Source organism: Ochotona princeps, chromosome 8, assembly GCF_030435755.1.
Source record: "Ochotona princeps isolate mOchPri1 chromosome 8, mOchPri1.hap1, whole genome shotgun sequence".
Classification (NCBI taxonomy): Eukaryota; Metazoa; Chordata; class Mammalia; order Lagomorpha; family Ochotonidae; genus Ochotona; species Ochotona princeps.
This window is the reverse complement of record NC_080839.1, coordinates 77,215,982-77,241,796: the sequence shown is the minus strand read 5'-3', so window position 1 is coordinate 77,241,796 and position 25,815 is coordinate 77,215,982. Positions and strand designations below refer to the sequence as shown.

The 25,815-nt window shown below is 47.9% G+C and overlaps 1 protein-coding gene across 1 annotated transcript in view; it reads left to right on the top strand.

The window, feature by feature from the left end:
* Nucleotides 1–542: 542 nt before the first annotated feature.
* The window catches only part of TAF1B (TATA-box binding protein associated factor, RNA polymerase I subunit B), a 66,498-nt gene continuing 41,225 nt past the window's right edge, over nt 543–25,815 (top strand). The window contains exons 1-5 of the mRNA XM_058668288.1: nt 543–645; nt 1,821–1,919; nt 8,017–8,104; nt 9,900–9,997; nt 18,998–19,093. Of these exons, the coding sequence (XP_058524271.1) occupies nt 628–645; nt 1,821–1,919; nt 8,017–8,104; nt 9,900–9,997; nt 18,998–19,093 (399 nt within the window). The 5' untranslated portion in view covers nt 543–627. The remainder of the gene's footprint in view (nt 646–1,820; nt 1,920–8,016; nt 8,105–9,899; nt 9,998–18,997; nt 19,094–25,815) is intronic.

Genomic DNA, 25,815 nt, shown 5'->3' with positions numbered 1-25,815 from the left:
TGGGTGGGAAGTGGAGCAGCTGGAACAAGAGTCAGGACTATATGGTATATTAGTATTCGATTGTGGAGTCTCTCCGTTGAATGCCAGCTTCCTCTTTTAACTTCCTCCCTTTCACTTTGGCACGCATCGCCATTTTCTTTCTTCTTATTCTCTCTCTTCTCTCTAAAACACAAGTTTCCACGAAGGCTGGGATGTTGGTTTACTACGTCCAGAGCCGAATCAGGACCGGCATTGCAGGGGACCCAAGGGCACCACCTCATGTTTCTAGAAGGAATCTCTGCCAAAGAAAGCAGAACCTCGAGGTGAACCCCAAGTCCAACTCCACAAGTCCCGTTGCCCCTTGGTGAGGGGCAGACACGGGTGGCAGGGCCAGCGGCTTCCATCTCCAGGATCCGCAGCCTGCAGGAGCATGTGAGGCTTCCAGGGAAGTGTCATGACTGGAACCCTCAGCCCGGGTTCGCGCAAGGGAGCCAGGCCAGGAAAGCCGCGCAGCCGCAGAGTGCCCGGAATCCAAGGTCGGAGCTGTGTGCGTTTCCGGGCGGACGTTTCCTCCCGGCGCTCCCGGAAGTTGCGCTCGCTGCCTGGGTAACGGGGCGTGACGGCGCTGGCGGCGCTGGCGGTGGCAGGATGGAGCTGGAGGAGGCGGTGAGGAGGCGGCGGGTCTGGTGGACTCTGGGGACGGAGACTGAGGAGGGGCTGCCCGTGCGGGATGGAGGTGGTCCGCTTTGAGGGGTGGCTCCTCCTCCCCGCCGGGTCCCCAGGGATGCTGGGGTGCAGGGTGGAGGGATGCTGCGGGTGCTGGGGGGGTGTAGGGTGCAGAGATGCTGGGGTGCAAGGATGCTGGGGTGCTGGGGAGCTGGGGAGCTGGGGGCAGAGGGCGGGACTGCAGCCCGAATCCCGGTGCCCCCGGATAGCCCCTGCGGATCTCCCTGGGAATTGTCACCCTGGGCTGGCGTGAGGATGCCCCACCGGCTTGCAGCCATCACTGCCCTTGCCCACACAGGGGTCGCTGGGATGTGACATGCTTCATTTTGTTTTTATTTTTTTCTTTTCAGCGCCGGGCTGTAGGATGGTTTTAGAGTGTGTCCAGTAATCCGACCAAAGACAGTGAGGCAGGTAGGGCCACAGAATGGCCCAGTGAGTGTCCATGGAGTGACCGCCCCCGCCCCGGGTAAATGCCCAGTGCTGATGCTGGCAACCACTGACCACGTCAGCGTCTCAGCATTGCTCCCCCACGCCTGGGGAAACGCAGTTAATGCTCTTTATGTCAAAAATGCTCATTCCTGGGTCCCACCTTTGAAAGGCACAGCTTTTACAGCAGTGTCGGGGTGCCTGCTGGTGGGTACTCTGCGGAGGGCCACAAAGTGGGAGACCCAGATAAGAGTGTAGGGAGCTAGGCCCAGGTTAACCTCTTGTGGCCATTTGGGCCCTGTTTCAATTTTGTTTCTTTTTAGGGATTGTTTTTATTGGAAAGGCAGATTTACACAGGGAAGGAAAAGCAGAAAGATCTTCCATCTGCTGGTTCACTCCCCAAATAGCTCCAACAGCCGGAGAGCTAAGCTGATCTAAAGCCAGGAACCCAGAGCTTCTTTCCACATCTCCCATGTGGGTTACAGGGTCCCAAGGCTTTGCACCATCCTCCACAGCTTTCCCAGGCCACAAGCAGAGAGCTGGATGGGAAGTGGAGCATCTGGGACACAAACCAGCGCCCGTGTGGGATCCTGACTCCTGACAGGGAGGATTAACCAATCGGTTAATCAACGTGCCGGATGTTAAATGCGTTTTCTCACTGACACCCTTTCTTTCTTGTTGTCCTGCAGAAAGAATTTAAGGAACGCTGCACACAGTGCGATGCTGTCTCCTGGGGCCTCACGGATGAAGGCAGGTACTACTGTACGTCTTGCCACAATGTCACAGAGGTAAGTAAGTAGCAGAGGTCATTGGGGAATTTGCATGTGGATTAAGTCTTACCTTCTCAGCCTGGGTTGTAGCCTAGCTCCCTTAGAACTGATGGGGTTTTACCCCTCAAGCGGTACCCAGATTTCAAAAAGGCAAGTGCGCTGGGGCTTTGGCAGTTACATCAAAGCTGAGCTTTTGAAATGATCGGTGATTTCCAGTTTCAGACTGGGGAAGTAATTTAAATGTCCCCAAGAAGGTGGTGCGTTTCTTTCCGTACCTTAACACCTGAGGATTCCTATGGCGTTGTGATAGCTTAGGGGCTTGAAGATGGAATGTTAGAAAGACTGAAGACCGTTAGTAGTATTGGAAATGAGCTCTGCTGGCATTTTAGCTGTGTCTGGTGCTTTCTTCTCATCTGTCTTGCTTCCTCCTAACATCGGAGGGATACCTGTATGCCTGCTTGTAGGTGGACCAAGTAGGGCCCGCCTGTTGAGGGGCCTCGCCGGAGGCATTCAGGTCTGTGTGTGGAGACAGGGCTTGAGCCTGCCGCTTCCCACGCCAGTGTTTGAGCCCATGGCTGCTGCTGCTTCTCCCTCCCCCTCTTCCTCCTCTCTGCTGTGTTATTTCCAGCGTATCAAGAGGAAGCTGCAGCGCAGAGGTTCCGACGGTTGATCCTCAGGGCCTGGGGTGTTGGAGGGGGTAGAGGTTCTTCTTGTGTTGTGAGGTGCCAGGACACCCTTCAGCTAAGTGTCCAGGGGCATCTCTTGAGCTGGACGTGACCTCCTGCTGCCATGCTGATGTGGGCTGAGGGAGGAGCTCCCTCCTCCATCCCGGATAGTGTGTCACTCATGTCAGTCGACTCTCACTGCACTATGCCTGTCCCATTTGATTTCTACCTGTGCCTTCCTCTGAGTTTATGCCCAACCCAGTGGGGGCATTTCCCAGTCTGCATGAGCCCCAACCTGCCCAGCCTTCCCAGGGCCACCTTCTTTGAGGCATGGTGATTTTCCTTTATATCTGATCCTGGATCACTTTTTTTTTCTTTAATTAAAAACATTTTTATTGGGCCCAGTGGAGTAGCCTAGTGGCTGAAGTCCTTGCCTTGCATGTGCCAGGATCCCATATGGGTGCCAATTCATGTCCTGGCTGCTCCACTTCTCATCCAGCTCATGCCCTGAGAAAGCAGTGGAGGATGGCCCAGAGCCTTGGGACCCTGCACCCACATGAGAGACCTGGAAGAAGCTTCTGGCTCCTTGCTTCAGATCAGCTCAGCTCTGGCCATTGTGTCTACGTGGGGAGCGTACCAGTGGACAAAAGATCTTCGTCTCTCCTCTTCTCTGTATATTTGCCTTTCCAGTATAAATAAATAAATCTTTTAAAATATTGTTAAAGAGAACAGATTTCATGTGTTTCCAGTGACAGTGGTCCTACTGAATAAGGCAACGTAGGGTCCTTTTGAGGAGCACGACTTCACACCAGTACAGCCAAAAAAATTCAGAGCAGCCTGTCTGTTCCTGGACAGGCAGACTGGTCCCTGCAGAGCCGGGGAGAAAGGGGACCTCCCCGTGCAGGCTCAGGAAGACAGCTGGACAATGTGCAGACTTCGCTGGACAAGGTGGAGTAACGGAGCAGCCTTGCCTTCTTAGTTTGGAAGAGCTCCACATTTTTTTTTTCTCTCTTTTTTTTTAAATGTTGATGATCTTTATAGTTGATTAGAGCTCAAAAGATCAAGGGCTACAGGAAAGTGGGTAAGGCCATTGTTTCCACATTCTCTTTTTTTTTTCTTCCTGTGTCTGGGGGAAAGGGAGAGACAAAGGGAGAAGCCGCACCCACTCTCCCAACCATCCCAGGGTCCCTGACGTGGGGCATGCTCCGAGGGCACTGCTCAAGTGGTTTCAATAGTTCAACTGTTCTGAATTGCTGCTGATCTTGCCCTTCCAAACACGATGCAATCTCTGTAGAAGCCACTGGCTGACATAGTCCACCTTAGAGACTCTGCCCAGGTATTCACTGCCAACACTTGGTTGCGGTAGTTGATCAATTTGTTCTGTATCTGTCCTCTGTTATGGTACCAGGTGTCCTCTGCAGGCTCCAGTGTACTACCCTATCCTCCATGTGCACCTGGATATGCTGTCCACTGCTCCGTCTGAGCCATTGAGGAGGCTCAGCTTTGACACATGCACTCCATGTCAGACCATGGAACCTGCACTTCTCTTCACGGTTGGGGATCTCAATCCAGCAGTTCAATTGGGGAATCCCCAAAGAAACTTCATCTGAAGTGATCCCAGACCTGATTCTTACATGTGTTTGCCAGTACAGGGTCTGGCACAGACTGTCACCCCAGTTAGCCTATGCATATGCTGGTGGTTGCAGTTGGTGGGTCAGTTCTGTTTCCAGCCCTGTCTTCTACACAAACCAGTGGGTGTTGGAGCCCATGCCATACCTGCCCACCACACACTCACCCGTCACACAAACCAATGGGAACTGTAGCTCAGTCAGAGTGACCCGCAATAACCCCATCAGGCCTGCCCCCTGCCGTGGTTCCCTTGCCCGCCAGTATGTACAGCTGGCTGGTCCGGTCTGTCCCATATCCCACTCAGCTCTCATACATGCCAATGGGCATTGAAGCCTGGTTCAACCCAACAAGCCCCATTTTCCAGCCCACACACATGCTGGTGGGTGCCATTCTATCTAGCCAGGCCTGTCCTAGTCCTGGTTCTCATACTGTCCAGTTGGAATGGTTACCCAAGAGGGAGGTGCCCACTATTTCCCTACTGGGCCCACTCCCACTCCTGAATCATGTACTCATGATCATGTTCTGCAGTTTAACCTGACAGAATTGGCCCCCTGTGCCAGCCTTTGCCAGCTGATGCTGCAACAAAGCCCAACCAGCCCTCACCCACTCTGATTTTTGCTTACAGCAGGAGCAACAGTCAGCCTAGCCTGGCTTTTCCCTGATCTAGCTTACATGAGGCCAACAGGTATTGTAGTCCTGCCTATCTGGTCTGGTCTGCCCCAATCCCAACTCATGCTCTCCAGTGGGAATGGTGGTCCAGCAGGGGAGCCCTCCACATTCCCCCTACCAGCTTTGTCCTCTCCCCCTCCCCGATTCTCATGTATGCTGGTTGGGTGATGCGGCCCAGTCTGGCATGACCCGCCTCATCTCGCCTCGGCATTTGCCAGTGGGTGCTGTAGCCTGGCTCAGCCCAGTCCACCCCCAATTCCAGCTCACGCTGGTGGGGGTTACAGCCTAGCCCAGCCCAGCTGGTCCCCAGTCCTGGCCCTCATGTATATTGGTATGTGTTGTGACTGAACCCGGTTCGACCCACACTCCATTCTGGTGTTTGGATTCGCCAGCGGGTGATGTGAACTGGTTCAGCCTGGTCCGCCCCCCGACCTGTGGCAATGTATGCCGGTGGGTACCATTCCCTGGCCTCTTCTGGGCTGCTCCCTATTGTGGTTTTTGCACTCACCTGCATGGACTGTGTCCCGACAGAGGAGTTCCCCAGGCTCCTCCATCAGAACTTCTTTCAATGCCAGATCTTGCACACACTGGTGAGTTAATGAGCCAGCCCTACTTAGTCCACCTCCTGTCCTAGCAGGGACAGTGGCCTTTCCTGACTGGCCTTCAACCCATTCCAGTTCTTACTGTTGGTTGTTTCAGCCCAGCCAAGCCTCGTCCTCACCCAGACACAGCTCACACATGGCTCAGAAGGGGCAGAGACCTAGCCTAGCCCATCCTACACCTACCTTGGTCCTCCAGAGTACTAATTGGTGCTGCAGTCTAGCTCAGTCCGGAGCGCCCAGCCCCAGTCCACACTTGTGCCGAGGAGCACTGCAGCCATATGCAGGCCAGAATGCATTTCCCACTCTGGCCCCTGAACTCGCCAGTGGGAACTCCAACCCAGCCAGGGTGTCTCCTTAGCTTCCCAGCCAGGCCTGTTCCTAGCCATAGGTCATGCGCGTGCCAGCGGTTGCTCTGTCTCAGCTTGGCATAGCCCCTCATCTGTCTGGCCTTTGTTAGATGCTGTAGCCTGGCCTGACCCGCCCCATCCCAATTCTCGCTGGTGCCTCGCTCCACGTTTGCAAGTCTGTCCATTCACATGGAGTGACTGTCACAAAGGTGAACAGCATCTTTGTGAAGGCTAAGAGGCCAGCTCAGTGCCCACTTCCGTACGACAGGCCAGGCTATGTGTGGAGCCGTTCAGCACTTCCCAGGTGTGCTGGTCACATCAAATGTGACAGAGCTGATGCACGCTGGGGTTGTGCAGGGAGTGGAGTGGCCAGGCGGGCAGCGTTACGCTTCTGAGGAGCAGAACCAGGGTTTGACTTGCTTGACTTTTCTGTACTTTTGCTTGCGCTCCACCTTACACTGTGTGGTTCTTCAAGCCCTTGACCTTGCCTGTAGTCTGGGAAAAGCCCTCTGAAATAGTAAATGAAACTTACACTGCTTTCCTGGTATGTTTTAACTCCCTCCCGAAAAAAAGAATTTAAAATTTTAAAACTGCGAATATTTTTGTTAGTGTTTTTTGGGCATTTAATAAAAGTATAGACTAGAATTGTATGACTTTAATAGCTTTGTATTACTTTAAAACAATGTATATTGTAGAGTATTTGAAAATTGTGAAATGAGAGCTGTCACTGGTAGTACTCAGCACGGACTTCCTCTTACCTCTCTGTCTCTCCCAGCTTTCCTGGCCCTCCCTCTCCCTTCACCTCACCGCCCTACCCCTCTGTTTTGGTTGTGACAGAGTTATATGTTCTGGTGTTTTCCTGTGCTGTTTTAAGCATTTGCGGTCATTTTTTATGACTCAGTAAATATTCTATATTGTAACCACTCAGACGTTTGGTTAATTGTAGCTCTAGTTTTGGGTGTTTGGTATCTTCCAGTGTTTTGTTGTTTTAGATTTTGTCAAGTTCAGATTTTTATGTTTTTTCTTGGCCACTTTGCTGTGTTCTGCCTATCTATGCTGGATGAATGCGTTAGTATTTATTTTGACATGTCTGTTTCTCAACGCGGCAAACCTAGTACACCAGAATTGCTTTGAATATGATTTTTATCACTAGAGAGATTGCATTCCAAGACTCTTCTTGTTAAAGGCATGTATTCTATTTTAATGAGAGTTGGTAAATTCCACTCAAAATCTCCAACTTAGAGGCCCAGCAATGTAGCCTAATGGCTAAAGTCCTTAGCTTGCAACCACTGGGATCCCATATGGGCGCTGGTTTATATCCCAGCTGCTCCACTTCCCTTCCAGCTCCCTGCTTGTGGGCTAGGAAAGCAGTAGAAGATGGCCTAGAGCCTTGGGACCCTGCACCTGTGTGGGAGACCTGAAGAAGCTCCTGGCTGCAGATTGACTCAGCTCTGGCCCTTGTGACCACTTGAGGAATGAGCCAGCAGATGGAACATCTTTCTCTCTGTCTCCTTCTCTATGTAAATATGATTTTCCAATTTAAAAAAAAAAACTTAAAAATCTCCAAATGTATAAAAATGTATTATGTCCTTTGTTGGTTAAAATGGTCACTTGTCCTCCAGAATTACGATTCAATGTTTTATTTTGATTGTGAGGATCTCTCTTAAAGGGCACCTGAATGTGAAGACTGGAATGAATTATTGTAGCCATTTAGTCTTTCTAAAGTTCTGTAGGTTTGATTAAAAATAAAAAGTAGTGGTTTTACAGTTTCAGCAACAAAAGTAGTTTTAGCATGTCCTTCAAGCACACAGCAAAGTTGGATGAAAGTGACCTTTACGTAGACTGAGTTACTAGATACAGCCGAGAAATTGTTGTAATACCAAAGTATGTTTTACCTAGAAGAAAAAGTGAGTAAATTTGACCTCGTTTGGCTTAGTTTGCTTTGAAAGAGTTAGTACTTGACTTTAAAATGCACGCATTAATAGACAGTGGTTCCCGTGTTGCAGACACTGTTTTACGTACTGATACGTGTGAGCTGAAGAAACAAGATTAGCCGGGCTATTGGAGTTTATTTAGTGTTGTTTAGACGCTGCCGTGGTTAGTCTTGGCACTCACAGTTTGCCTGTTAGTACTTCCCAGAGCATGCTTAGAGGTCTGGGTGGGGAGACAGGGCAATCTTCCCAACGCTGTCTCTTTCTTACAGAGGTCAAAGGAGGTACTGAACACTGAGGCCATTCCCAATACCAAGATCAAAGCTATCAACCGGGGGCTTAAAAGAAAAAGCAAGCTGGGTAAGCTCTTTCTTTATTAACCTTCTCTGTTTACGTCTTTCACCTTTGTAACTTGGGGTCGCAAAATGGAAATTTTAATAGATTCTAGAGAAAATGTCAAGGGTATTAGTTGTGTGATCCACAGTGGAATTAAAGTTGGTAACTACTGGTGATAAAATTGGAAGCGAATGTCACGAAGTCTGCCCCCTTTTATCCTGCTAACTGTCCTTGAGTTGTCTGACCACGGAGCAGCTGCTAGGCACAAGGCAGCAGGAGCGAAGGGCGCCTGTGGCCTTTGAGTTCTGCCTCATGGCTTGTCTCAATGATAATGACATTGGAAGAGTCTCCTGAGATGACTCACCTGTAGAAATGTCAGGGTAAGCTACCTGAACACTGTGTTCTACTTTGAACTATCCATTTCTCATGTTGGATTTTGAACACACCTTTTAGAATGGGAAGAGTATTTTCCTTTAAGATAGCCTCAGCATGGGTGTGCTCTGTGAGCTCATCTAGTTCCCTTATCCAGGGAGCACATGGAATGAGCTGTGATTGACAGGAATCTGAGGTCAAGTCTACCTGGTGCTTTCTGTTTTTCCAACTAATTATGAGGGACCAGATTTTCAGGCTTGAAACCAGGCTAATGAGAATAGTAGACTTTTGCATGAGATAGCTTTAAGGATACATACACATGAATTATATATACTTATGTATGTATATGTACACATGTATCCTCATGTGAAGTGTATTGATATTTGTGGATGAATTATAGCAAGAAAGCCTGAGTTGCTAGCTCATGCTCCTTTTTAGGCTTTAACTGACTTTTTTTTGAACTGAAAACTGATGATTTCTTAAGTCTATCAGGCAGTGCTTTATGGCACAGTGGGTTTGGCTTGTTTGTGCTGCCAGCATCCTGCGTGCGAGTGCTGGTTTGAATCTTGACTGCTCTGCTTCTGACCCAGTCTCTTGTTAATGTGCCTGAGGAGGCAGCAGGGGAGGAGTCAAGTACTTGGGTCTCTTTCACACATACAGGTTCAAGTGCCTGGCCCCTGGTTTCAGCCTGGCCTGGCCATAGATCTTCAGCCTCAAGCTCAGCGCAGCCTGGGCCATCACAGCATTGAGGGACTGAACGGCAGATGAGAGCACTCTCTCTCTCTGAGAAATAAATATAAATTAGAACTACTTCCCATAATAAATATAAATTAGCTCCACTTCCCATCTAGCTCCCTGCTTGTGGCCTAGGGAGGCAGCAGAAGATGGCCCAAAGCCTTGGGCTCCTGCATCCACGTGGAAGACCCAGAAGAAGCTCCTGGCTCTTGGATTTGGATTGTCTCAGCTATGGCTGTTACAGCTGCTTAGGGAGTGAACCAGCTGGGACAGAGCTCTTTCTCTCTTCTCTCCCTCTGTAAATCTGCCTTTTCAATAACAATAAGTAAGTCTTTTTAAAAATCTCTAAAAAAAAAGATTTATTTTTTATTTTTATTGGAAAGGCATATATACAGAGAGGAAGATCTGTTCGATGGTTCACTCCCTAAGCGGCTGCAACAGCTGGAGCTGAGCCAATCTGAAGCCAGGAGCCTGTTCCAGGTCTCCCACGCAGGTGCAGGGTCCCAAGGCTTTGGGCTGTCCTCAACTGCTTTCCCAGGACACAGGCACGGAGCTGGATGGGAAACGGGGCTGCTGGGATAAAACTGGCGCCCATATGGGATCCTGGCACGTTCAAGATGAGGACTTTAGCCGCTGTGCTATCGTGCCAGACCCAAAAAATAAATCTTTAAAAGAAGTACAAACATCTGAAACGTGTTGTTTGTCGTTATAGAAAAAGGCTGGGATTGGTATGTGTGTGAAGGATTCCAGCACATCCTGTGTCAGCAGGCAGAAGCTCTGAAGACCTTAGGCGTCAGCCTGGAGCTCAAGGTGAGTCTGGCTGTGATGCGGTGTCTGCTCGCTCGCCTGTTGGGAGAAGTGGCGGACCTGTGGGGGTAGAGCGGGGCCAGCTGAATTAGTGACCGCAAATTTGACTGCCAGAGCAGTTGTTTTTCTCATGTCTCTGCCTGGAACCTTTTCCTAGACCCCCAATTCTCAGAACATTTTGCATAAATAAGCACTACATGCAAAAGAAAGCTTAAGAAAAGGCTTTAGCTTTCAGGGAACACTGGGTAAGAGCAGCAACCATGCAGACTCGTGGAGAGAGATGCACTAACCCGCGGCTCTCCACCTTGAGTGAGCAAGCTTGTTAGAGTGCAGGTGGCGAGGCCCCAGGCCCAGTGTCGGAGTTGTAGGGCCAGGGTAAGGCCCAGGAAAGTTCACTTCCAACCATTTTCTGTGTGCTGCTCGGTGCTGGCCCATTTTAATATTGCTGACTCCCTGGAGTATTCCAGCAGTTGTTTGAATTGCATATTGTCTCATTCAGCTGAAGCCGCTTTGGGAATTCTTTTTTTCTTTTTATTTTTTATTATTAATTTCAAATTTGCAAAGTAAAAATTGCGAAGGAGCACTTCATACACTTCTCACCCACTTTTCCCTATAAAAAAGGTGGGAGGGTTTGGGGAGGGGTGGGGAGAATCCAAGTACCTATGAAACTGTGTCACATAATACAATGTAATTAATGAATTAAAAATAATAAATAAATAAATAAAAGAAAATGTTTGATTCATGAGATGAGATATTATCATCTCTATAACCATAAATTGATTGCAGGGGTTTCCTAGGTGAGAGTAGATGTTTAGAAGCAGAGTAAGGGGATGGGCAGAAATCGATGTTAAAGGGATCCTTACATTAATTTTATTGCACAGTGAGTTCCAGATGTGTCCTATTTATGTTTCCTATCCTTAATGACACTTTGCTTTTTTTGAATACCCATTTTCAATCATTTGGACAGCAACATTTAGTTGTAGTCGGTATGTCAAACCTCTATATTGCAAACTTGAACACATTTAAATGGCTGATAATTTGTAAATAAAAATTTCAAATAAGAAAAAAAATTTTCTTGTTGATACATTTGTCATGCTTAATGAACCATGTGCAGCTTCTTTTTGTTAAGATTTTATGTATGTCTTTGAAAAGTAGAGTTAGAGAAAGAGCCTACATCCACTGGTTCACTCCCCACATGGCCTCAACAGGGTTGGGTCAAGCCAGTCAGGAGCCACCTCCAGGTCTGTCATGTGGGTGCCGGGGTACAAGCACTTGGGCCACCCTTGTCGCTTTCCCAGGCACATTTGCAGGGAACTGGATGGGAAGTGGAGCAGCCAGGATACAAACCAATGTCCATTTGGGATGCTGGTGCTACAGATGCTTACATAGTTGATCCGGGTAGGAACAACTGAAGGTTGGGGGAAAAGTGGGTGTGTTCATTGTTTCCAAGTTTCTATTTCTTATTTTTGCATCTGGGCTTAGGGGAATATCAAGGAGCTTTCCACTCACCCCAGCACCCAGGGGTGGGGTGCTTTGAGGGTTCTGCCCAAGTAGTTTTGATAGTTCTGAAATGTTGTCAATCTCGCCGATCCAAGGATGAGGGAACATTTTCTTTCTTTTTTTTCTGTATTTCTTTTTTTTTTTTAATTTTTTAATTTTTACAATTTATTATTATTATTATTATTATTATTATTATCATTTAATGATACAGTTCCATAGGCTCCTGGCATTTCCCTTATCCCCTCCCCAATTCCCTCCCCACCTCCTAGTTCCTCTATATCATTGCTAAAGTATAGTTCTTCGTACACAGTCATATGTCCATCATTGCGGGCATGGACAATGGCAGAGAGTCCAGCATCCTATTGTCAAGATATAGTAAACAGTTTGATCGTAAGTTCATCTTTGTCTGGAAGTAGAAATGCACACTACATTGTATCCTCACGTCTGGATGTCAGTCTCCATTTTACAGCTACTGTACATCCCCTTAAATGATAAGTCATAATACAAAATCAACAATAGAAAGAAAAATAGAAATTTACAATGCCATGAAGTTAAATGACATGTTACTAGATATGACAGTCTCTATTACACAGCTACTCTACATCCCCTTAAATGAAAAGCCACAAAACAAAATCAACATCAGGAAGAAAAAAGAAATTAACAACACCATGAAGTTAAATAACATGTTACTAAATGACTAATGTGTAGCTGAAGAAATGAAAATCAAGAACCTTCTTAAAGAAAATGATGCTACTATATGATCTACAAGTCCTTGAATGATTTAATCAGAAGAAAGTGTTTTGAAGAGATGAAACTAACAGAAAACAGCAAAACCCATGCGATATAGTTTCCGCTGATTTTTGTTGGTGAAGTTTATCTCTTCTAGACAATAAATGGATGTTATTTTGTTTTTTAATCCAGTCTACTAATCTATGATGTTTGATAGAGCTTAAGCCATTTACATTCAGGGTTAATATGTATGAATGGTAATTTGGTCCTGTCATTTTAGCAATGGGTTGTTCATTGGTTTAGTCTTCTGTTGTCATTTTACTGGGATGTTCTTCACATTTGCCTTTGGTTTTGGTAGGTGCTATTCCTCTTCTCTGTCAAGAGAACATCTTGGAAGTACCCTTTGTAGGGCAGGTTTGGAAGCGGCACAGTGTTTTAACTTCTTGACTGTGGAAGAATTTTATTTCATTTTCAAAGACAAAAGAAAGCTTTGCTGGATATGTTATCCTAGCCCGACAGTTTTTTGCTTTTAGAATCTGGAATATGTCACTCCATTCTCTTCTTGCCTGTAGAGTTTCCTGTGACAGATCTCCTGTGAGTTTAATTGGCATTCCTTTATATGTCAATTGATTTTTTTTTTCATGTGCACATTTAAGGATCTTTTTCTTATGTTCATTGAAGAGAGCTTGGTGATCATGTGTCTTGGTGAAGATCGCTTTTGATCAAGCCTGTTGGAAGTTCTGTGCCCTTCTTGGATCTTGTTTCCCAATTCTTTCTCTAGATTAGTGAAATTTTCTTTTATTATTTCATTAAATATATTTGCAAACTCAGCTTCTCTTTCTGCACCTTCTGGAACTCCCATAACTCTTATATTTGGCCTCTTAATAGTGTCTTTCAATTCTTGAATACTTTTTTTTTGGCCTGATCCAGCGCTGCTTCCAACTTTTTGTTTGCTTCCCCCTGATGGCAGGAAATATCTTCCAATTCTGAGATTCTTTCTTCTGCTTGCTTCATTCTATTTTGGAGACTCTCCATTGTACTTTTAATTTGCTCTACTGTGTTCTAATTTCTGATATATCAGCCTTGATTTGCTTTATTGCTTCCTTAAATTCTTTGAACTCTTGTATGTGTTTCTCATTTTTTATCAGAAGCTTTAAAATGAGTTTTATGAATTCTGTATGCCCCATTTTCTCAGTGTCTTCCTCAGTTAACTCTGAGGTTGGCATAGGGTTTTGCTCCTTTGCAGGGGAGTTTTCAGTAATATTCATTGTGTCTTTGTGTCTTCTTTTGTTCTTGGTCATTGCACTTCTGGTTAGCAGAGTCTTCTCCTTGGAGCAGGTTTCTAAGCTGTGCCACCCACAGGTCTACAATGCGATTTTACTTATTGCAGTTGGTACACAGCTTTTTGCTTGCAGCCACTTGTGCCACAACCTCCAGCGAGCTCCAGGTCTGGGTTCTTACCTTACATTTCCACCGTGGTCTCCACAGCCCCGGCTCCTGGCTCACCAATCTCCACCTCCTGTGATACTGTGCTGAGGCTGCACCGTTGTCTCTGCAACCTTTCTCCCACTTCCGGTTGGAGCAGGTCCCAGGATTAGAGAGACACCAGGTGTCCTACATAGTTAGGTTGTTGGTGGTGCTGATCTTGCCGGAAACTGTTGGACGTTAGGTCTGGGTGCCACACGGACCTATTTTGACCATACGATGCCACAGTCGGTATTATTTTCCTGCTGGACCAGTGCAATCCATGGAACTCAGTGAGTTCTCGAGCTCAGCACATGTGCAGTTCACTGTTGTCCCCTTCAGTCCTAAAGCTATTGCCACAGTATACAAAATGGCACCTGACGTACCACTACTAGAGTTCTTGATCTGCTGGCCATCAGGTCTTAGGGCTACCCAGACCTGTCTTGGGTAGAACCCGTAGAATGCCATGTTTCTGCAGTTCACTGAGTCAGAAATGAGTTCACTCCCAGCTCAGCATATGCTCAGTCTTTTCCCTTGCCTTTGCCTCTTTACGCAAAATGACGCCAAATTCAGCTCTAGGTGTCTGACTGGGCTGTGAAATCCAGCCTGTTCTCGCACTGCCCGTCTGAGATCTGCTGCTCTGTCTCTGCTCCTGGTAAAATCAAATGGACCAGCAGGACGGACAGATCTTTGTCTGGGTTCACCTCCCAAGCTCCCAGTGAAAGTCCCTTCCCACCTGGTTGCTGGTGGAGTTCTGGCTGCTGGTGGAGTTCCGGCTGCTGGTGGAGTTCAGATCGCTGTTAGCTGAATGCTGCTGGAGTATCAGTCACTGCAACACCACACCATTGTGTCTGCTGCTTTCCTGTGTCTGTCAGTTTCCAGGTATCCCTCTGCTGTTGTTGTGTCCTCTCATATTTCCTGGAATATGTCCTCTCTGCTTCATCCTGATTAAATGTTTTTCCGTCCGTTTAAATGTGTCCTTACCCTATTCCGCCATCTTGATTCTCCCCGAGGGAACATTTTGAATGTCTGTTTACAGTCTCCATTTGTCCAGACATTTGCTGTCATCATTGGGCTGGCGTAGTTGTCCACTTTGTTCTGTTCTTCCTCTGCAGGTCCCAATGAGCTGCATATTCTCTGTGTGGATCTGGGCCAGCCTTCCACTCCTCTGTCTTTTCCACTGAGGAGGGCCAGTTCTTGCAGGTGGACCTAAAAGTGCGGGCCAGATAACCCAGGCCCCAAAGGAACCCCCACCCCTGGGGCTCACGGACCCAGAACCCACTGTACCTGGGCCAGGCGACCCACTCCTGGGGCTCACGGACCTGGCACCCACCACCCCAGACTGGCATGGCTCACCTTACCTCGGCATCAACCAGAGGGTGTTTTAGCCTGCCTTCAGTTCCAGCTCCTGCTGGTTGGTGCTGCAGTCTGTCCTGGCCCTGCCAGCCCCCTCTCCTGGCCCCAGTGTGGATTGGTTGGTGTTGCAGCCCAACCCAGCCCCCCTGCATCCCTTACTGGTCCTCAGATGTGCTAGTGGGATGTTATAAACTAGCTAAACCCAGTCTACCCCAACCTCCCCCCTCAGGCCTGACCCACATATATGCTGATGGGTATTGTAACTTGGCCTGGATTGGGCTGTTCCTTGTCTTGGTTCTTGTGCTCAGCTGCAGGAAGTGTGTCCTGCCAAAGGAATTCCACAGGCTCCTCTATCAGGCATCTCGCTGTGGCAGATCTTGTGCATAATGGTGGGTCCTTGGTCCAGGTTGACTTTTTCCACCTCTTGTTTTGGCAGGAACAGTGTCTTTGCCCAGTTGGCCCAAACCCAATCTGGTCTTACTGTTGTGTACTGCAGCCCAGCCACACCTGGTCCACACCCAGTCCACACAGAGGCACAGCCATCATGTGGCTCAGTGGGTGATGAGAGCTAACCCAGCATGTTCTACACCCACCATGGTCCTCATGAGTACCAGTGGGTGCTAGAGCCTAGCCCAGTCTGGCACTCCCCAGACCCAGTCCATATCCATGCCAAGGGACATTGCAGCCATGTCCAGTCAGGCCTGCTATCCCCATTATCACTCTCATGCTCATCAGTGGAAGCCCCAACCCAGCCGGATCATCCCCTTAGCTCCCCCAACCAAGTCTGTTCCCATCCATAGATCCTGCGCATGCCAGCGGAGAATGCTGTTCCACATGCTCCCCCACAGATGCTGCCCCCAGACCCAGTTCACTCACATGCTGGTTAGCATCATGGAACAGACTCCATTACCCATTCCCTATTCTGACTCTAATGGGTAGGTTTCATAACTTCGTACTGCAAGTACAGTGGCATCATCTATGGAAGAACATCAGAAGTTGTTCTTAAATGGACATGAACTCTCAGTTCCCTGTATGCCCCTACCTGTGTTAGTTCCACACCCCCAAGTCTCCAGAACGAGCTGCTGGGCACACCCAGGGCTTTTTTTTTTTTTTTGAAAGATTTATTTATTTTATTACAAACTCAGATATACAGAGAGGAGGAGAGACAGAGAGGAAGATCTTCCATCCGATGATTCACTCCCCAAGTGAGCCGCAACGGCCGGTGCTGCGCCAATCCGAAGCCAGGAACCTGGAACCTCTTCCGGGTCTCCCACACGGGTGCAGTGTCCCAATGCATTGGACTGCTTTCCCAGGCCACAGGCAGGGAGCTGGATGGGAAGTGGAGGTGCCGGGATTAGAACCGGCGCCCATATGGGATCCCAGGGCGTTCAAGGCGAGGACTTTAGCCGCTAGGCCACGCCGCCGTGCCCCACCCAGGGCTTTCATTGCGCCCTTGGCGCACTGACCAGCAGGTCAGGTTTTAGGCAGCCCAGTGGGCTGCAGTCGTGTCCACACCTGGGGACCAAGATGGCACCTTTCCTGGTCCCGCCGAGCTTACCCGCTGCCCGCTTTTTGGTCTGTCAACATGTCCGTACCTGTGGATGCAGATGGCGCCGTTCCGGGTCTCGCTGAGCTTTTTCGTACCCGGGTTTTAAGCTGCCCAGCCAGTTACAGGCAGGTCCGCCCTGGGGACACAGATGGTGCCTTTCCGGGTCTGTGACTGGCCCAGCTTACCTCTGGCCTGGCTTTAAGCAGCCCAGCATGCTGCGAACCAAGATGCTGCCTTTCCGGGTCCCGCCGAGCTTTTCCACGGCCCGGTTTTAAGCGACGCAGCTGCCTGCAGACATGTCCATACTTGGGGACACAGATGGCACCTTTTCGGGTCTCGTGGAGTTTACCCGCCGACCTGACCTGCGGCCTGGTTTTATGCAGCCCAGGGGGCTACAAACATGTCCACCTTGGGGACACAGATGGTGCTTTTCCGGGTCCCGCCGAGCTTACCCGCACCATAGCCGTTTTTAAACTGCCGGCTACAAACATGTGCGCCCTCCAGGTCCTGCCAAGCTTGCCTGTGGTAGGCTTTTTTTTTTTCCCTAAGATTTATTTATTTTTATTGAAAAGGCAGATTAGGGCCCAGCGGCGTGGCCTAGCGGCTAAAGTCCTCACCTTGAAAGCCCCGGGATCCCATATGAGCGCCGGTTCTAATCCCGGCAGCTCCACTTCCCATCCAGCTCCCTGCCTGTGGCCTGGGAAAGCAGTTGAGGACGGCCCAATGCATTGGGACACTGCACCCGCTTGAGAGACCCGGAAGAGGTTCCAGGTTCCTGGCTTTGGATCGGCGCACATAGGCCGTTGCGGCTCACTTGGGGAGTGAATCATCGGACGGAAGATCTTCCTCTCTGTCTCTCCTCTTCTGTGTATATCTGGCTGTAATAAAAATGAATAAATCTTAAAAAAAAAAAAAAAAGAAAGAAAGAAAAGGCAGATTATACAGAAAGGAGGAGACACAGGAAAATTTTCCATCTGATGGTTCACTCCCCAAGGGACCACAACAGCTGGAGCTGAGCCAATCAGAAGCCCGGAACCCGGAGCCTCTTCTGGGTCTCCACGTGGGTGCAGGGTCCCAAGGCTTTGGAACATCCATGACTGCTTGCCTAGGCCACAAGCAGGGAGCTGAACAGGAAACGGGGCCGCCAGGATTAGAACCTGATCCCATGTGGGATCCCGGCATTCAAGGTGAGGACTTTAGGCAGTAGGCTATGGTGCTGGCCCCTGCGGCAGGCTTTTAAGCAGTTCCGCATGCTGCAGAGCTGTCCACACCTGGGTACCTAGATGATGCCCTCTGGGTCCCGCCGAGCTCACTTGCATGGCTTACCCGGGTCCTGGTTTGAAGCAGGCCAGCGGGCTGCAAGCATGTGTACAGCTGGGGACTCAGATTGCACCCTCCTGGTCCAGTGCGCTGCAAGCATGTCTACACCTGGGAACCCAATGGCACCTTCCGGGTCCTGCCGAAATTACCAGCACAGCTTACCCGTGTCCTGGTTTGAAGCAGCCCAGCAGGCTTGTCCAAAGGTATGCACCCAGATCGCGCCTGTCTGAGTCCCCGCCCCTTATTTTTTTGATCTGAACTTTTTTTTAATCCTTGTCCCTGCCTCCTTTTTTTTTTTTTTTTTTGATCTAAATTTTTTATCCTCACACCTCCAACCTCTAGTAATAAACATTCTATGTTCAGATTGAGGGTTTTTTTGTTTTTTTTTTTCACTCTTAGTTCCCAAATACTAGAGAGAACATGCAGTATTTGTCTAGTCTTATTTCTGTTAATGTGGTACCTTTTCCTGCTGTTTTACTGCAAGTGATGAGATTTCATTCATTTCTATAGCTTCGTTGTCTGTACATCACGTTGCCTTTGCCCTGTCCTCTAACGATGGGCCCCTTGGTTGAGACAGTGTCGCAGCACACATCTCTGACAGAGTGGTGCTGGCAGCTGTAGCTCCCAGGTGGTCAAAGACCTAAAACTGCAAATTTGTTAGAAGAAAATGCAGGCAAGATATTTCTAAACATTGTTGTAAGTGAGGATTTCTTGTTTAATATCCCAAAAGCATAGGCAAGAAAAACAAAATTAGATAAATGGGATTATGCCAAAGGACACAATGGAGTGAAGAGGTGCTTTAGGAATTCTTGGTAAAGCCAGTTATTTAGCCACAAGCAGTTATTGTAACCTTACTTCATGTCTTCGTTGGAAACCACATGTTAAGAGACCTGGTTGTACCGGGGAGCGAGCTTGCTGTGTGTGTGAAATATGTGTTCTGAAGTTGCATAGTGGTCCACCCACTGTAACGTTCAGGCAGGAAAGGGCAGCTCACACCGACCTCTTTCCAAGAGGTTTTGTAGTGTAGATGTGCCCATGTATTTTTCATCATAAACTAAATTATACTCACTCCTCTCCCAACCTAGAATGAAGTTTTACACAATTTCTGGAAGCGCTACCTTCAGAAGAGCAAGCAGGCGTATTGTAAAAACCCAGTTTACACCAGTGGAAGGAAAGTTACAGTAAGTCTCAATTCTTTTTTTTTTCCTACATTAAAAAAAACATTTCCTTCCTTCCTTCCTTCCTTCTTTCCTTCCTTCCTTCCTTCTTTCCTTCCTTTATTTGAAAGCCTGACTTACAGAGAGAGATGGAGAGACATAGAACCTCCACCTGCTGGTTCACTCCCCAAAAACTGCAACAGTCCGAGCTGGGCCAGAGAAGAGCCAGGTGCGTCATGCAGCTGCCTGCCGGGTGCTGGAGCCCAAAGGCTCAGGATTTCTGCTGCTTTCCCAGGTGCTTTAGCAGGAAGCAGGATTGAACATGGAGAAGCTGAGACTCAAGCTTGTACCCACATGTGCTGCCAGCACCACAGGTGACAGCCTTGTGCACTGCACCACAGCACCAGGCCCCGTAAATCTCAACCTTCAAAGGAGGGAATAGAAGCCATGTCTTGAGATGTGTAGTGATGAAGACAGGGTTCGTGTGCATTTAGGACAGTCACTCCACTTGCACCAAGACAGGCTCAACCTGAGGACACCTTGAGTGAAATAAACCAGACCCAGAGAGACAAACACTGTATGTGGGAACTGAAAATGTAAAAAGCGAAGAAGAAAGGAAGATGTGTCTATATCAGTGTTGCTGCAAATGTAGGTTTGTAACAGTTTGTTTTATAACTTTGTCAAACGTTACACTGTGGGGTTAGCGTGGTGGCCGAGCAGGATGATCCTTTGCCCTGTGGTGTCAGCATCCCGTCTGGGCAGTAGTTCGAGTCCTGGCTGCTCCACTTCGGATCCAGCTCTGTGGCCTGGGAAAGCAGCAGAGGGTGCCTCAAGTCCCTGGGAGCTGGCACTTGTGTTGGGGACCTGGAGGAAACTTCTGGCTCCCGGCTTTGGATCAGCTCAGCTCCACCCATTTTGGTATTGAACCAGCAGATGTAAGACCTTCTCTATCTCCTCTCTGTAAAATCTGCATTTCAAATAAAAAATCTTTAAGAAATTTATTTTTTTAAAATTATACCATTGTAGTTTTAATGATCTGTGGTTACTTTAAAATTTGCTGTAAATGATTGAGTTGTTTTTTTCAATTCAGTTATTATTTACAGCCATTATCTGTGTTCCTACTAAGCTAAGATCTTTTTGCTTAAAAAAAATATATAGCAATTTCATTAGGACAGAAAGTAAAATAGAAATTACCAAGGGTTATGATGGAATATGGGGAGTTACTGTTTAAAGATTACAGTTTCCACTTGGGGAATGAAGATGTTTAATAAACATGAACAGACAGTGGTAATGGTTCTATAGTAAATTGAATGCCGCTGAATTATGGTTAAAAATGACTCAGATTGAGTCACTTTGTAAAAATCATTGTTGTAACATTGGAATGAATTTTGACTTCTTATCAGACTATTAGAAACCTGAAGGATTTTGTAGTGGACAATTTTCTAGAGAGAAGGTTAAGGAGTTTCTGTCATTGCACTGTTAGTATTCTTCTGCGTGTTCATTTCCACCTACATGGCACCTCAAGATTCAACTCAGCTGTTTTCTCTCCTCCTAAACCTGGAGGTGCAAAAAAAAAAAAAAAAAAAAACAAAAAAAAAAAAAACACAACCCTTAGGGCCCTGCCCCTGAGCAGCTGTGGGTCCTCCGGCAGACTGTTCAACAGCCGTGGAGGACTGCGTTTGAGCTCGGGGACAGTTCCACTGCTGGCGAAGGCAGATTGGACCCCCACTGAGGACCACGTGTGGTCCTCTCCAGGGCTGAGGAGGACTCATGAATCTGCTCAATGCAGTTTAGTTAAAGCTTGGGAACATAGCCAAGCATTTCCGTTTTGGCTGGGCCCTCCTGGCTTCCGTGTGCAGAGTTCAGTGCCCAGGACCGAGAAGCCGAAATCCAGGTGAAAGGACGAGGTGACAGGTGGGCAGAGGCGACAGTGCAGTTTGTCCTGTGGCTGCGCCTAGCGCTGGGCCCTGCCAAAGTGCAAGGTGTGTTGCTCAGGGGGCCATCGCCTGTGGGATTTGTGTAGAAAATGACAGTATGTTGTCATTACTGAAGTGTGAATCAGGATCCTTTCTTGGCAAAGGCAACAGGTGCCTCACGAGAAAAGATGCTTTGTAATTCTTCCCCCATTAAAAACAGTTTAGTTCCAATTCTCTGTGTAAATGGGCAACAAAAATACACGCATTGTAAGGTGACATTTTGAAAAAGAAACTAATTACCCAGGTTACTGAGAACTTGATCTTGAATTTACAGCTCGGTTATTTGCTGAGTGTATTCACACACTGGAACTTTGCCCAGCTCATAGAACATACGAATCACAGCCTGGGATTTTCTGGGACATTTTTGTATTTTTATTTTTTTTAAAGATTTTTTTTTTTTTATTACAAAGTCAGATATACAGAGAGGAAGATCTTCCGTCCGATGTTTCACTCCCCAAGTGAGCGCAATGGCTAGTGCTGCGCCGATCCAAAGCCGGGATCCAGAACCTCTTCCGGGTCTCCCACGCGGGTGCAGTGTCCCAGTGCTCTGGGCCGTCCTCGACTGCTTTCCCAGGCCACAAGCAGGGAGCTGGATGGGAAGTGGAGCTGCCGGGATTAGAACCGGTGCCCATATGGGATCCCAGGGCGTTCAAGGCGAGGACTTTAGCCACTAAGCCACACCGCTGGGCCCCATTTTTGTATTTTTAAAGAAAAGTTCTGCTGACTTCAGTAGATACTTGTGTAAAGCTGTATTAGTATCACCATACATTATGGTGAATTAGGATTAAGTAAATTTAAGCTGATACCATTGTTGTAAATCTGTTGATTGGAGATGTGTGAAGTTATTCTGGACTGTTAGTTCTCTGTCTGGTTCTGTCTGCTTACTGATAAGGTCTTGGTGCCAGTAGCTTTGTATTTTAAACTGGAAAAGGGTGAGCCCTCCAGCCTAGTTCTTATTTTTTTTTAAGATTTATTTTTATTGGAAAGTCATATCTACAGAGAGAAGGATAAACAGAGAGAGAGACAGACAGAAAGCTTTTCTATCCACTGGTTCACTCCCCAGATGGCTTCAATAGCCAGAGCTAAGCTGATCCAAAGCCAGGAGCCAGAAACTTCTTCTGAGTCTCCCATGCGGGTGCAGGGTCCCAAGATTTTGGGTCATCCTCGACTGCTTTCCCAGGCCACAAACAGAGAACTGGATGGGAAGTAGAAAAGCTGGGACATGAAGTGGGGTCCATATGGGATCCCGGCATGTGTAAGGCAAGGATTTAGCCACTGAGCTGTTGCACCAGGCCCTCATTCTACTTCAAGATATTTTGACTAATTGGGGTTCTTGCATGGCTATATGAATTTAGGGTCAAATAATCAACTTCTACAAAAACAGATGGTTGGAATTTTGAATGACATTGCATTGAATCTGGAGGTTTGGAGAGTATTTCCATCCTGATAATATTAAGTCAACACAGGATGTATTTCTGCTTGGGCCCTCTTTAATTTAACAGTGCTTTGCAGCTACACTTCTTTTCTTTTCTTTTCCTTCCTTCCTTCCCTTCTTGGTTTTTTAGGATTTATTTATTCGAAAGTTCAAATTACAGAATCATCTGCTGGTTTACTCCCCAAATGGCCACAGCTGTGTCAAACTGAAGCCAGGTGCTTCCTTTCTGTTTTTAATATGGGTGCAGAGGCTCAAGCACTTGGGCCATCTTCTGTGACTTCCCAGACATATTAGCTAGGAGCTGGAGTGGAAGTGAAGCAGCCAGGATTCCAAATTGGCATCTATATGGGATGCTGGTGTTCCTGCTGCACCACAATGCCAATCTCTGTATACTTCATTTTCTTTTTTTTTAAACAGTTTTTTTAAAGTTTAAGAATTTTTTAAGATTTATTTTTATTGGGGCGTGAGATATACAGAGAGGAGAGACAGAGAGGAAGATCTTCTGTCCGATGATTCACTCCCCACGTGACCACAACAGCTGGAGCTGTGCTGATCCGAAGCCACGAGCCAGGAACTTCCTCCAGGTCTCCCACACGGGTGCAGGAACCCAAGGCTTTGGGCCATCCTGGACTGCTTTCCCAGGCCACAAGCAGGGAGCTGGATGGGAAGTGGGGCCACTGGGGTTAGAATCAGCACTCATATGGGATCTTGGTGCATGCAAGGCAAAGAATTTAGCTGCTAGGCTATTGTGTTGGGCCCTATATACTTCATTTTCAAAGGAAAAAGGAATGATCTTAATTTAAAAGCTTCATTTTTTTTAAATGCCCAGTAACTGTTTTCCTAGTGCTTTGGATATAACTGGTTTGGAACAGGAGTCTGAATCTTGGTCCTTTTGCTTTTGAGCTTTTCTGGTCTTGGGTGAGATAAATTACTGATGCTTATCTAAAAAGAGAGGCACATAAAAAAGCAAATAAGTCAGGGTAAAGGGAAAAGAGAGTGGATGGCTGGGAGGGGCATGTCAGAGAGGGCCTTCCTGATGAGGGATCTGTGGAGGTGAGGGGCAAGTGGGGCACCAAGGGGCCAGCGCAGGATTCTGAGGCTGAACTTCCATCCTCCCAGAGCTACGGAATGCAAACCTGTGTTTTGGTGGATCCCTGGGTGCTTTTTACAGGCCCTGTGGCTTAAGAAGCGCTGTTCCGAGGGAGAAATAAGGGGTGGATGTGGTCATGGCAGTGAAGATGATACTGGGATTCCAGTAAATTTAAGACAAACAAGCGAAACCCTTTTAAAGTCAATTTGATTTCATTTTATTGGTAAAAGAGAGAGCGAGAGAGTCTCTTCCATCTGCAGATTCATTCTCCAGATACCTGCAGCAGCCAGGACTGGGGCCAGGCCTAGGCCAGAAACTTCCGTCTGCATCTCAGTGCTGACTCCCTGGATGTGCATTAGCAAGAACTGAACTGGAAGAGGAGGAGCTGAGGCTTGAACAGAGATGTGTGCATTCCAGGCAGCAGCTTGGATGCCACGCCACATGCCTGCCACCACTCGTAAACCTTGAGCCTGGAGTGTAAGAAGAGTCAGGATGACGCCAAGGTTTCTGGGCTAACACCCGGATCAAATGACTTGCCATCAGGTGGAACAGGCAGACTGGTAGCTGCGAATGAATTCAGGTTGAGCTGGTTGTCAGACATCTAATAGGAGAAGTCGAATGTGCAGTCAGTTGTGCACATCCAGCGTTCAGGAGAGAGGCCAGGCTGGACGCATTAGCAGGAAATTGTTACTTCACACTGTGTACATCTAATCGAAAATCTGTTGTTTAGGGCCCGGTGCAGTAGCCTAGTGACTGAAGTCCTCACCTTGAATGCGCTGGGATCCCATATAGGCGCTGGTTCTAATCCCAGCAGCCCCATTTCCCATCCAGCTCCTCGCTTGTGACCTAGGAAAGCAGTCAAGGACAGCCAAAAGCCTTGGGACCCTCCACCTGCAAAGGAGACCCAGAAAGAAGTTCCAGGCTCCTGGCTTCGGATCGGCTCAGCTCTGGCCATTGCAGCTGCTTGGAGATTGAATCAACGGATGGAAGATCTTCCTCTCTGTCTCTCCTCCTCTCTCTATTCTGACTTTCTAATAAAAATAAATAAATCTTAAGAAAAAGAAAAAATCTGTTATTTGGAAGACACAGCATTATTTTAAGTACCATCAAGGCAGAAAAGAATACTTCAAATTAAATTGTGACTAGCCACTGATTGCAAGATATATCCTGATTTCAGAAATGTTAAAATATAGGAGGCTAGGTGAAGGACCGTAGAATTAAAATATAGTAGCTAGTATTTAAAATCACAAAACCATGGGATGGGTATTGTGCAGACGTGTAAGTCACTGGGAAACCTGCATCAAAGTGCTGGTTCAAGGTCCGGTGCTGGCACTCAGTCCTGCTTCCTGCTAGGGTGCTGTGGCAGGCAGTCTGTGATGGCTCTGGTGCTTGGCCGGTACACGTTCTGGGCTCCCGGCTTTGCCCTGGCCCAGCCCCGGCTGTCGAGACCATTTGGGGAGTGAACCCGTGTATAGAGTACACTGTACTGTGTCTGTCTCTGTGGCTGTGTCTTTGAAGTAGATGAAAATAAATATTTAAAGTTAAAAGGTGTGGTGACATCACCGAAGTGCGAAGTCAGAGAAGAGAAGCATGGATGAGCTCGGGGCCTCCCTCGGGCTGAGGAGTGAATGAAGAGCTCTGAGGAGCTGGGGCAAAGTGGGGGGACAGTAGAGTGGGCTGGGGCTGTGCCCTGGAGATCACGGGCTCCAGATCTGGAGGAGTCATCGACTGGCACTTGGTGTCATCCTGACTCCTGCACTTGAGATCCAGTTCATCAGGTCATCTTCCTTCCCCAGGGTCAAGTTAGCTGGCCTTTTTAGGGACACAACCACTGTTTGGACAGTACACGTGGAAACAAACAGGATTGTAAGCCAATCTATCCCTGTTGTAACCAGCACCACAGGAGTTTGAGGAAATGATTGAGTGGATTGGAAGGACAGCATGACAGTAAGTAATGAGTTGAAGAGAGGGAGGAGAACGGACCATTCAGACAGGTGGTATAGAATTAGAAAAATGCAAAGCAGAAGCTCTCCAGGAGGTCAGTGGTGATGCTGTTATTTGCATTGTGAAGATGCTAGTGTTGTGGGAGAGGTGCTGGGAGTGCTTGCGGCTGTTCCCTGCCGCCGGCTGTGGCCCCTCTGTGAGGAGCGTGTTTCGGAAGGGGAGCCTGGGTGGGCGGTAGTGCAGCAGGTGCAGCCGCTGCGTGGGATGGACATCCATGTTCCAGGTGCAGTGCCTGTTTGAG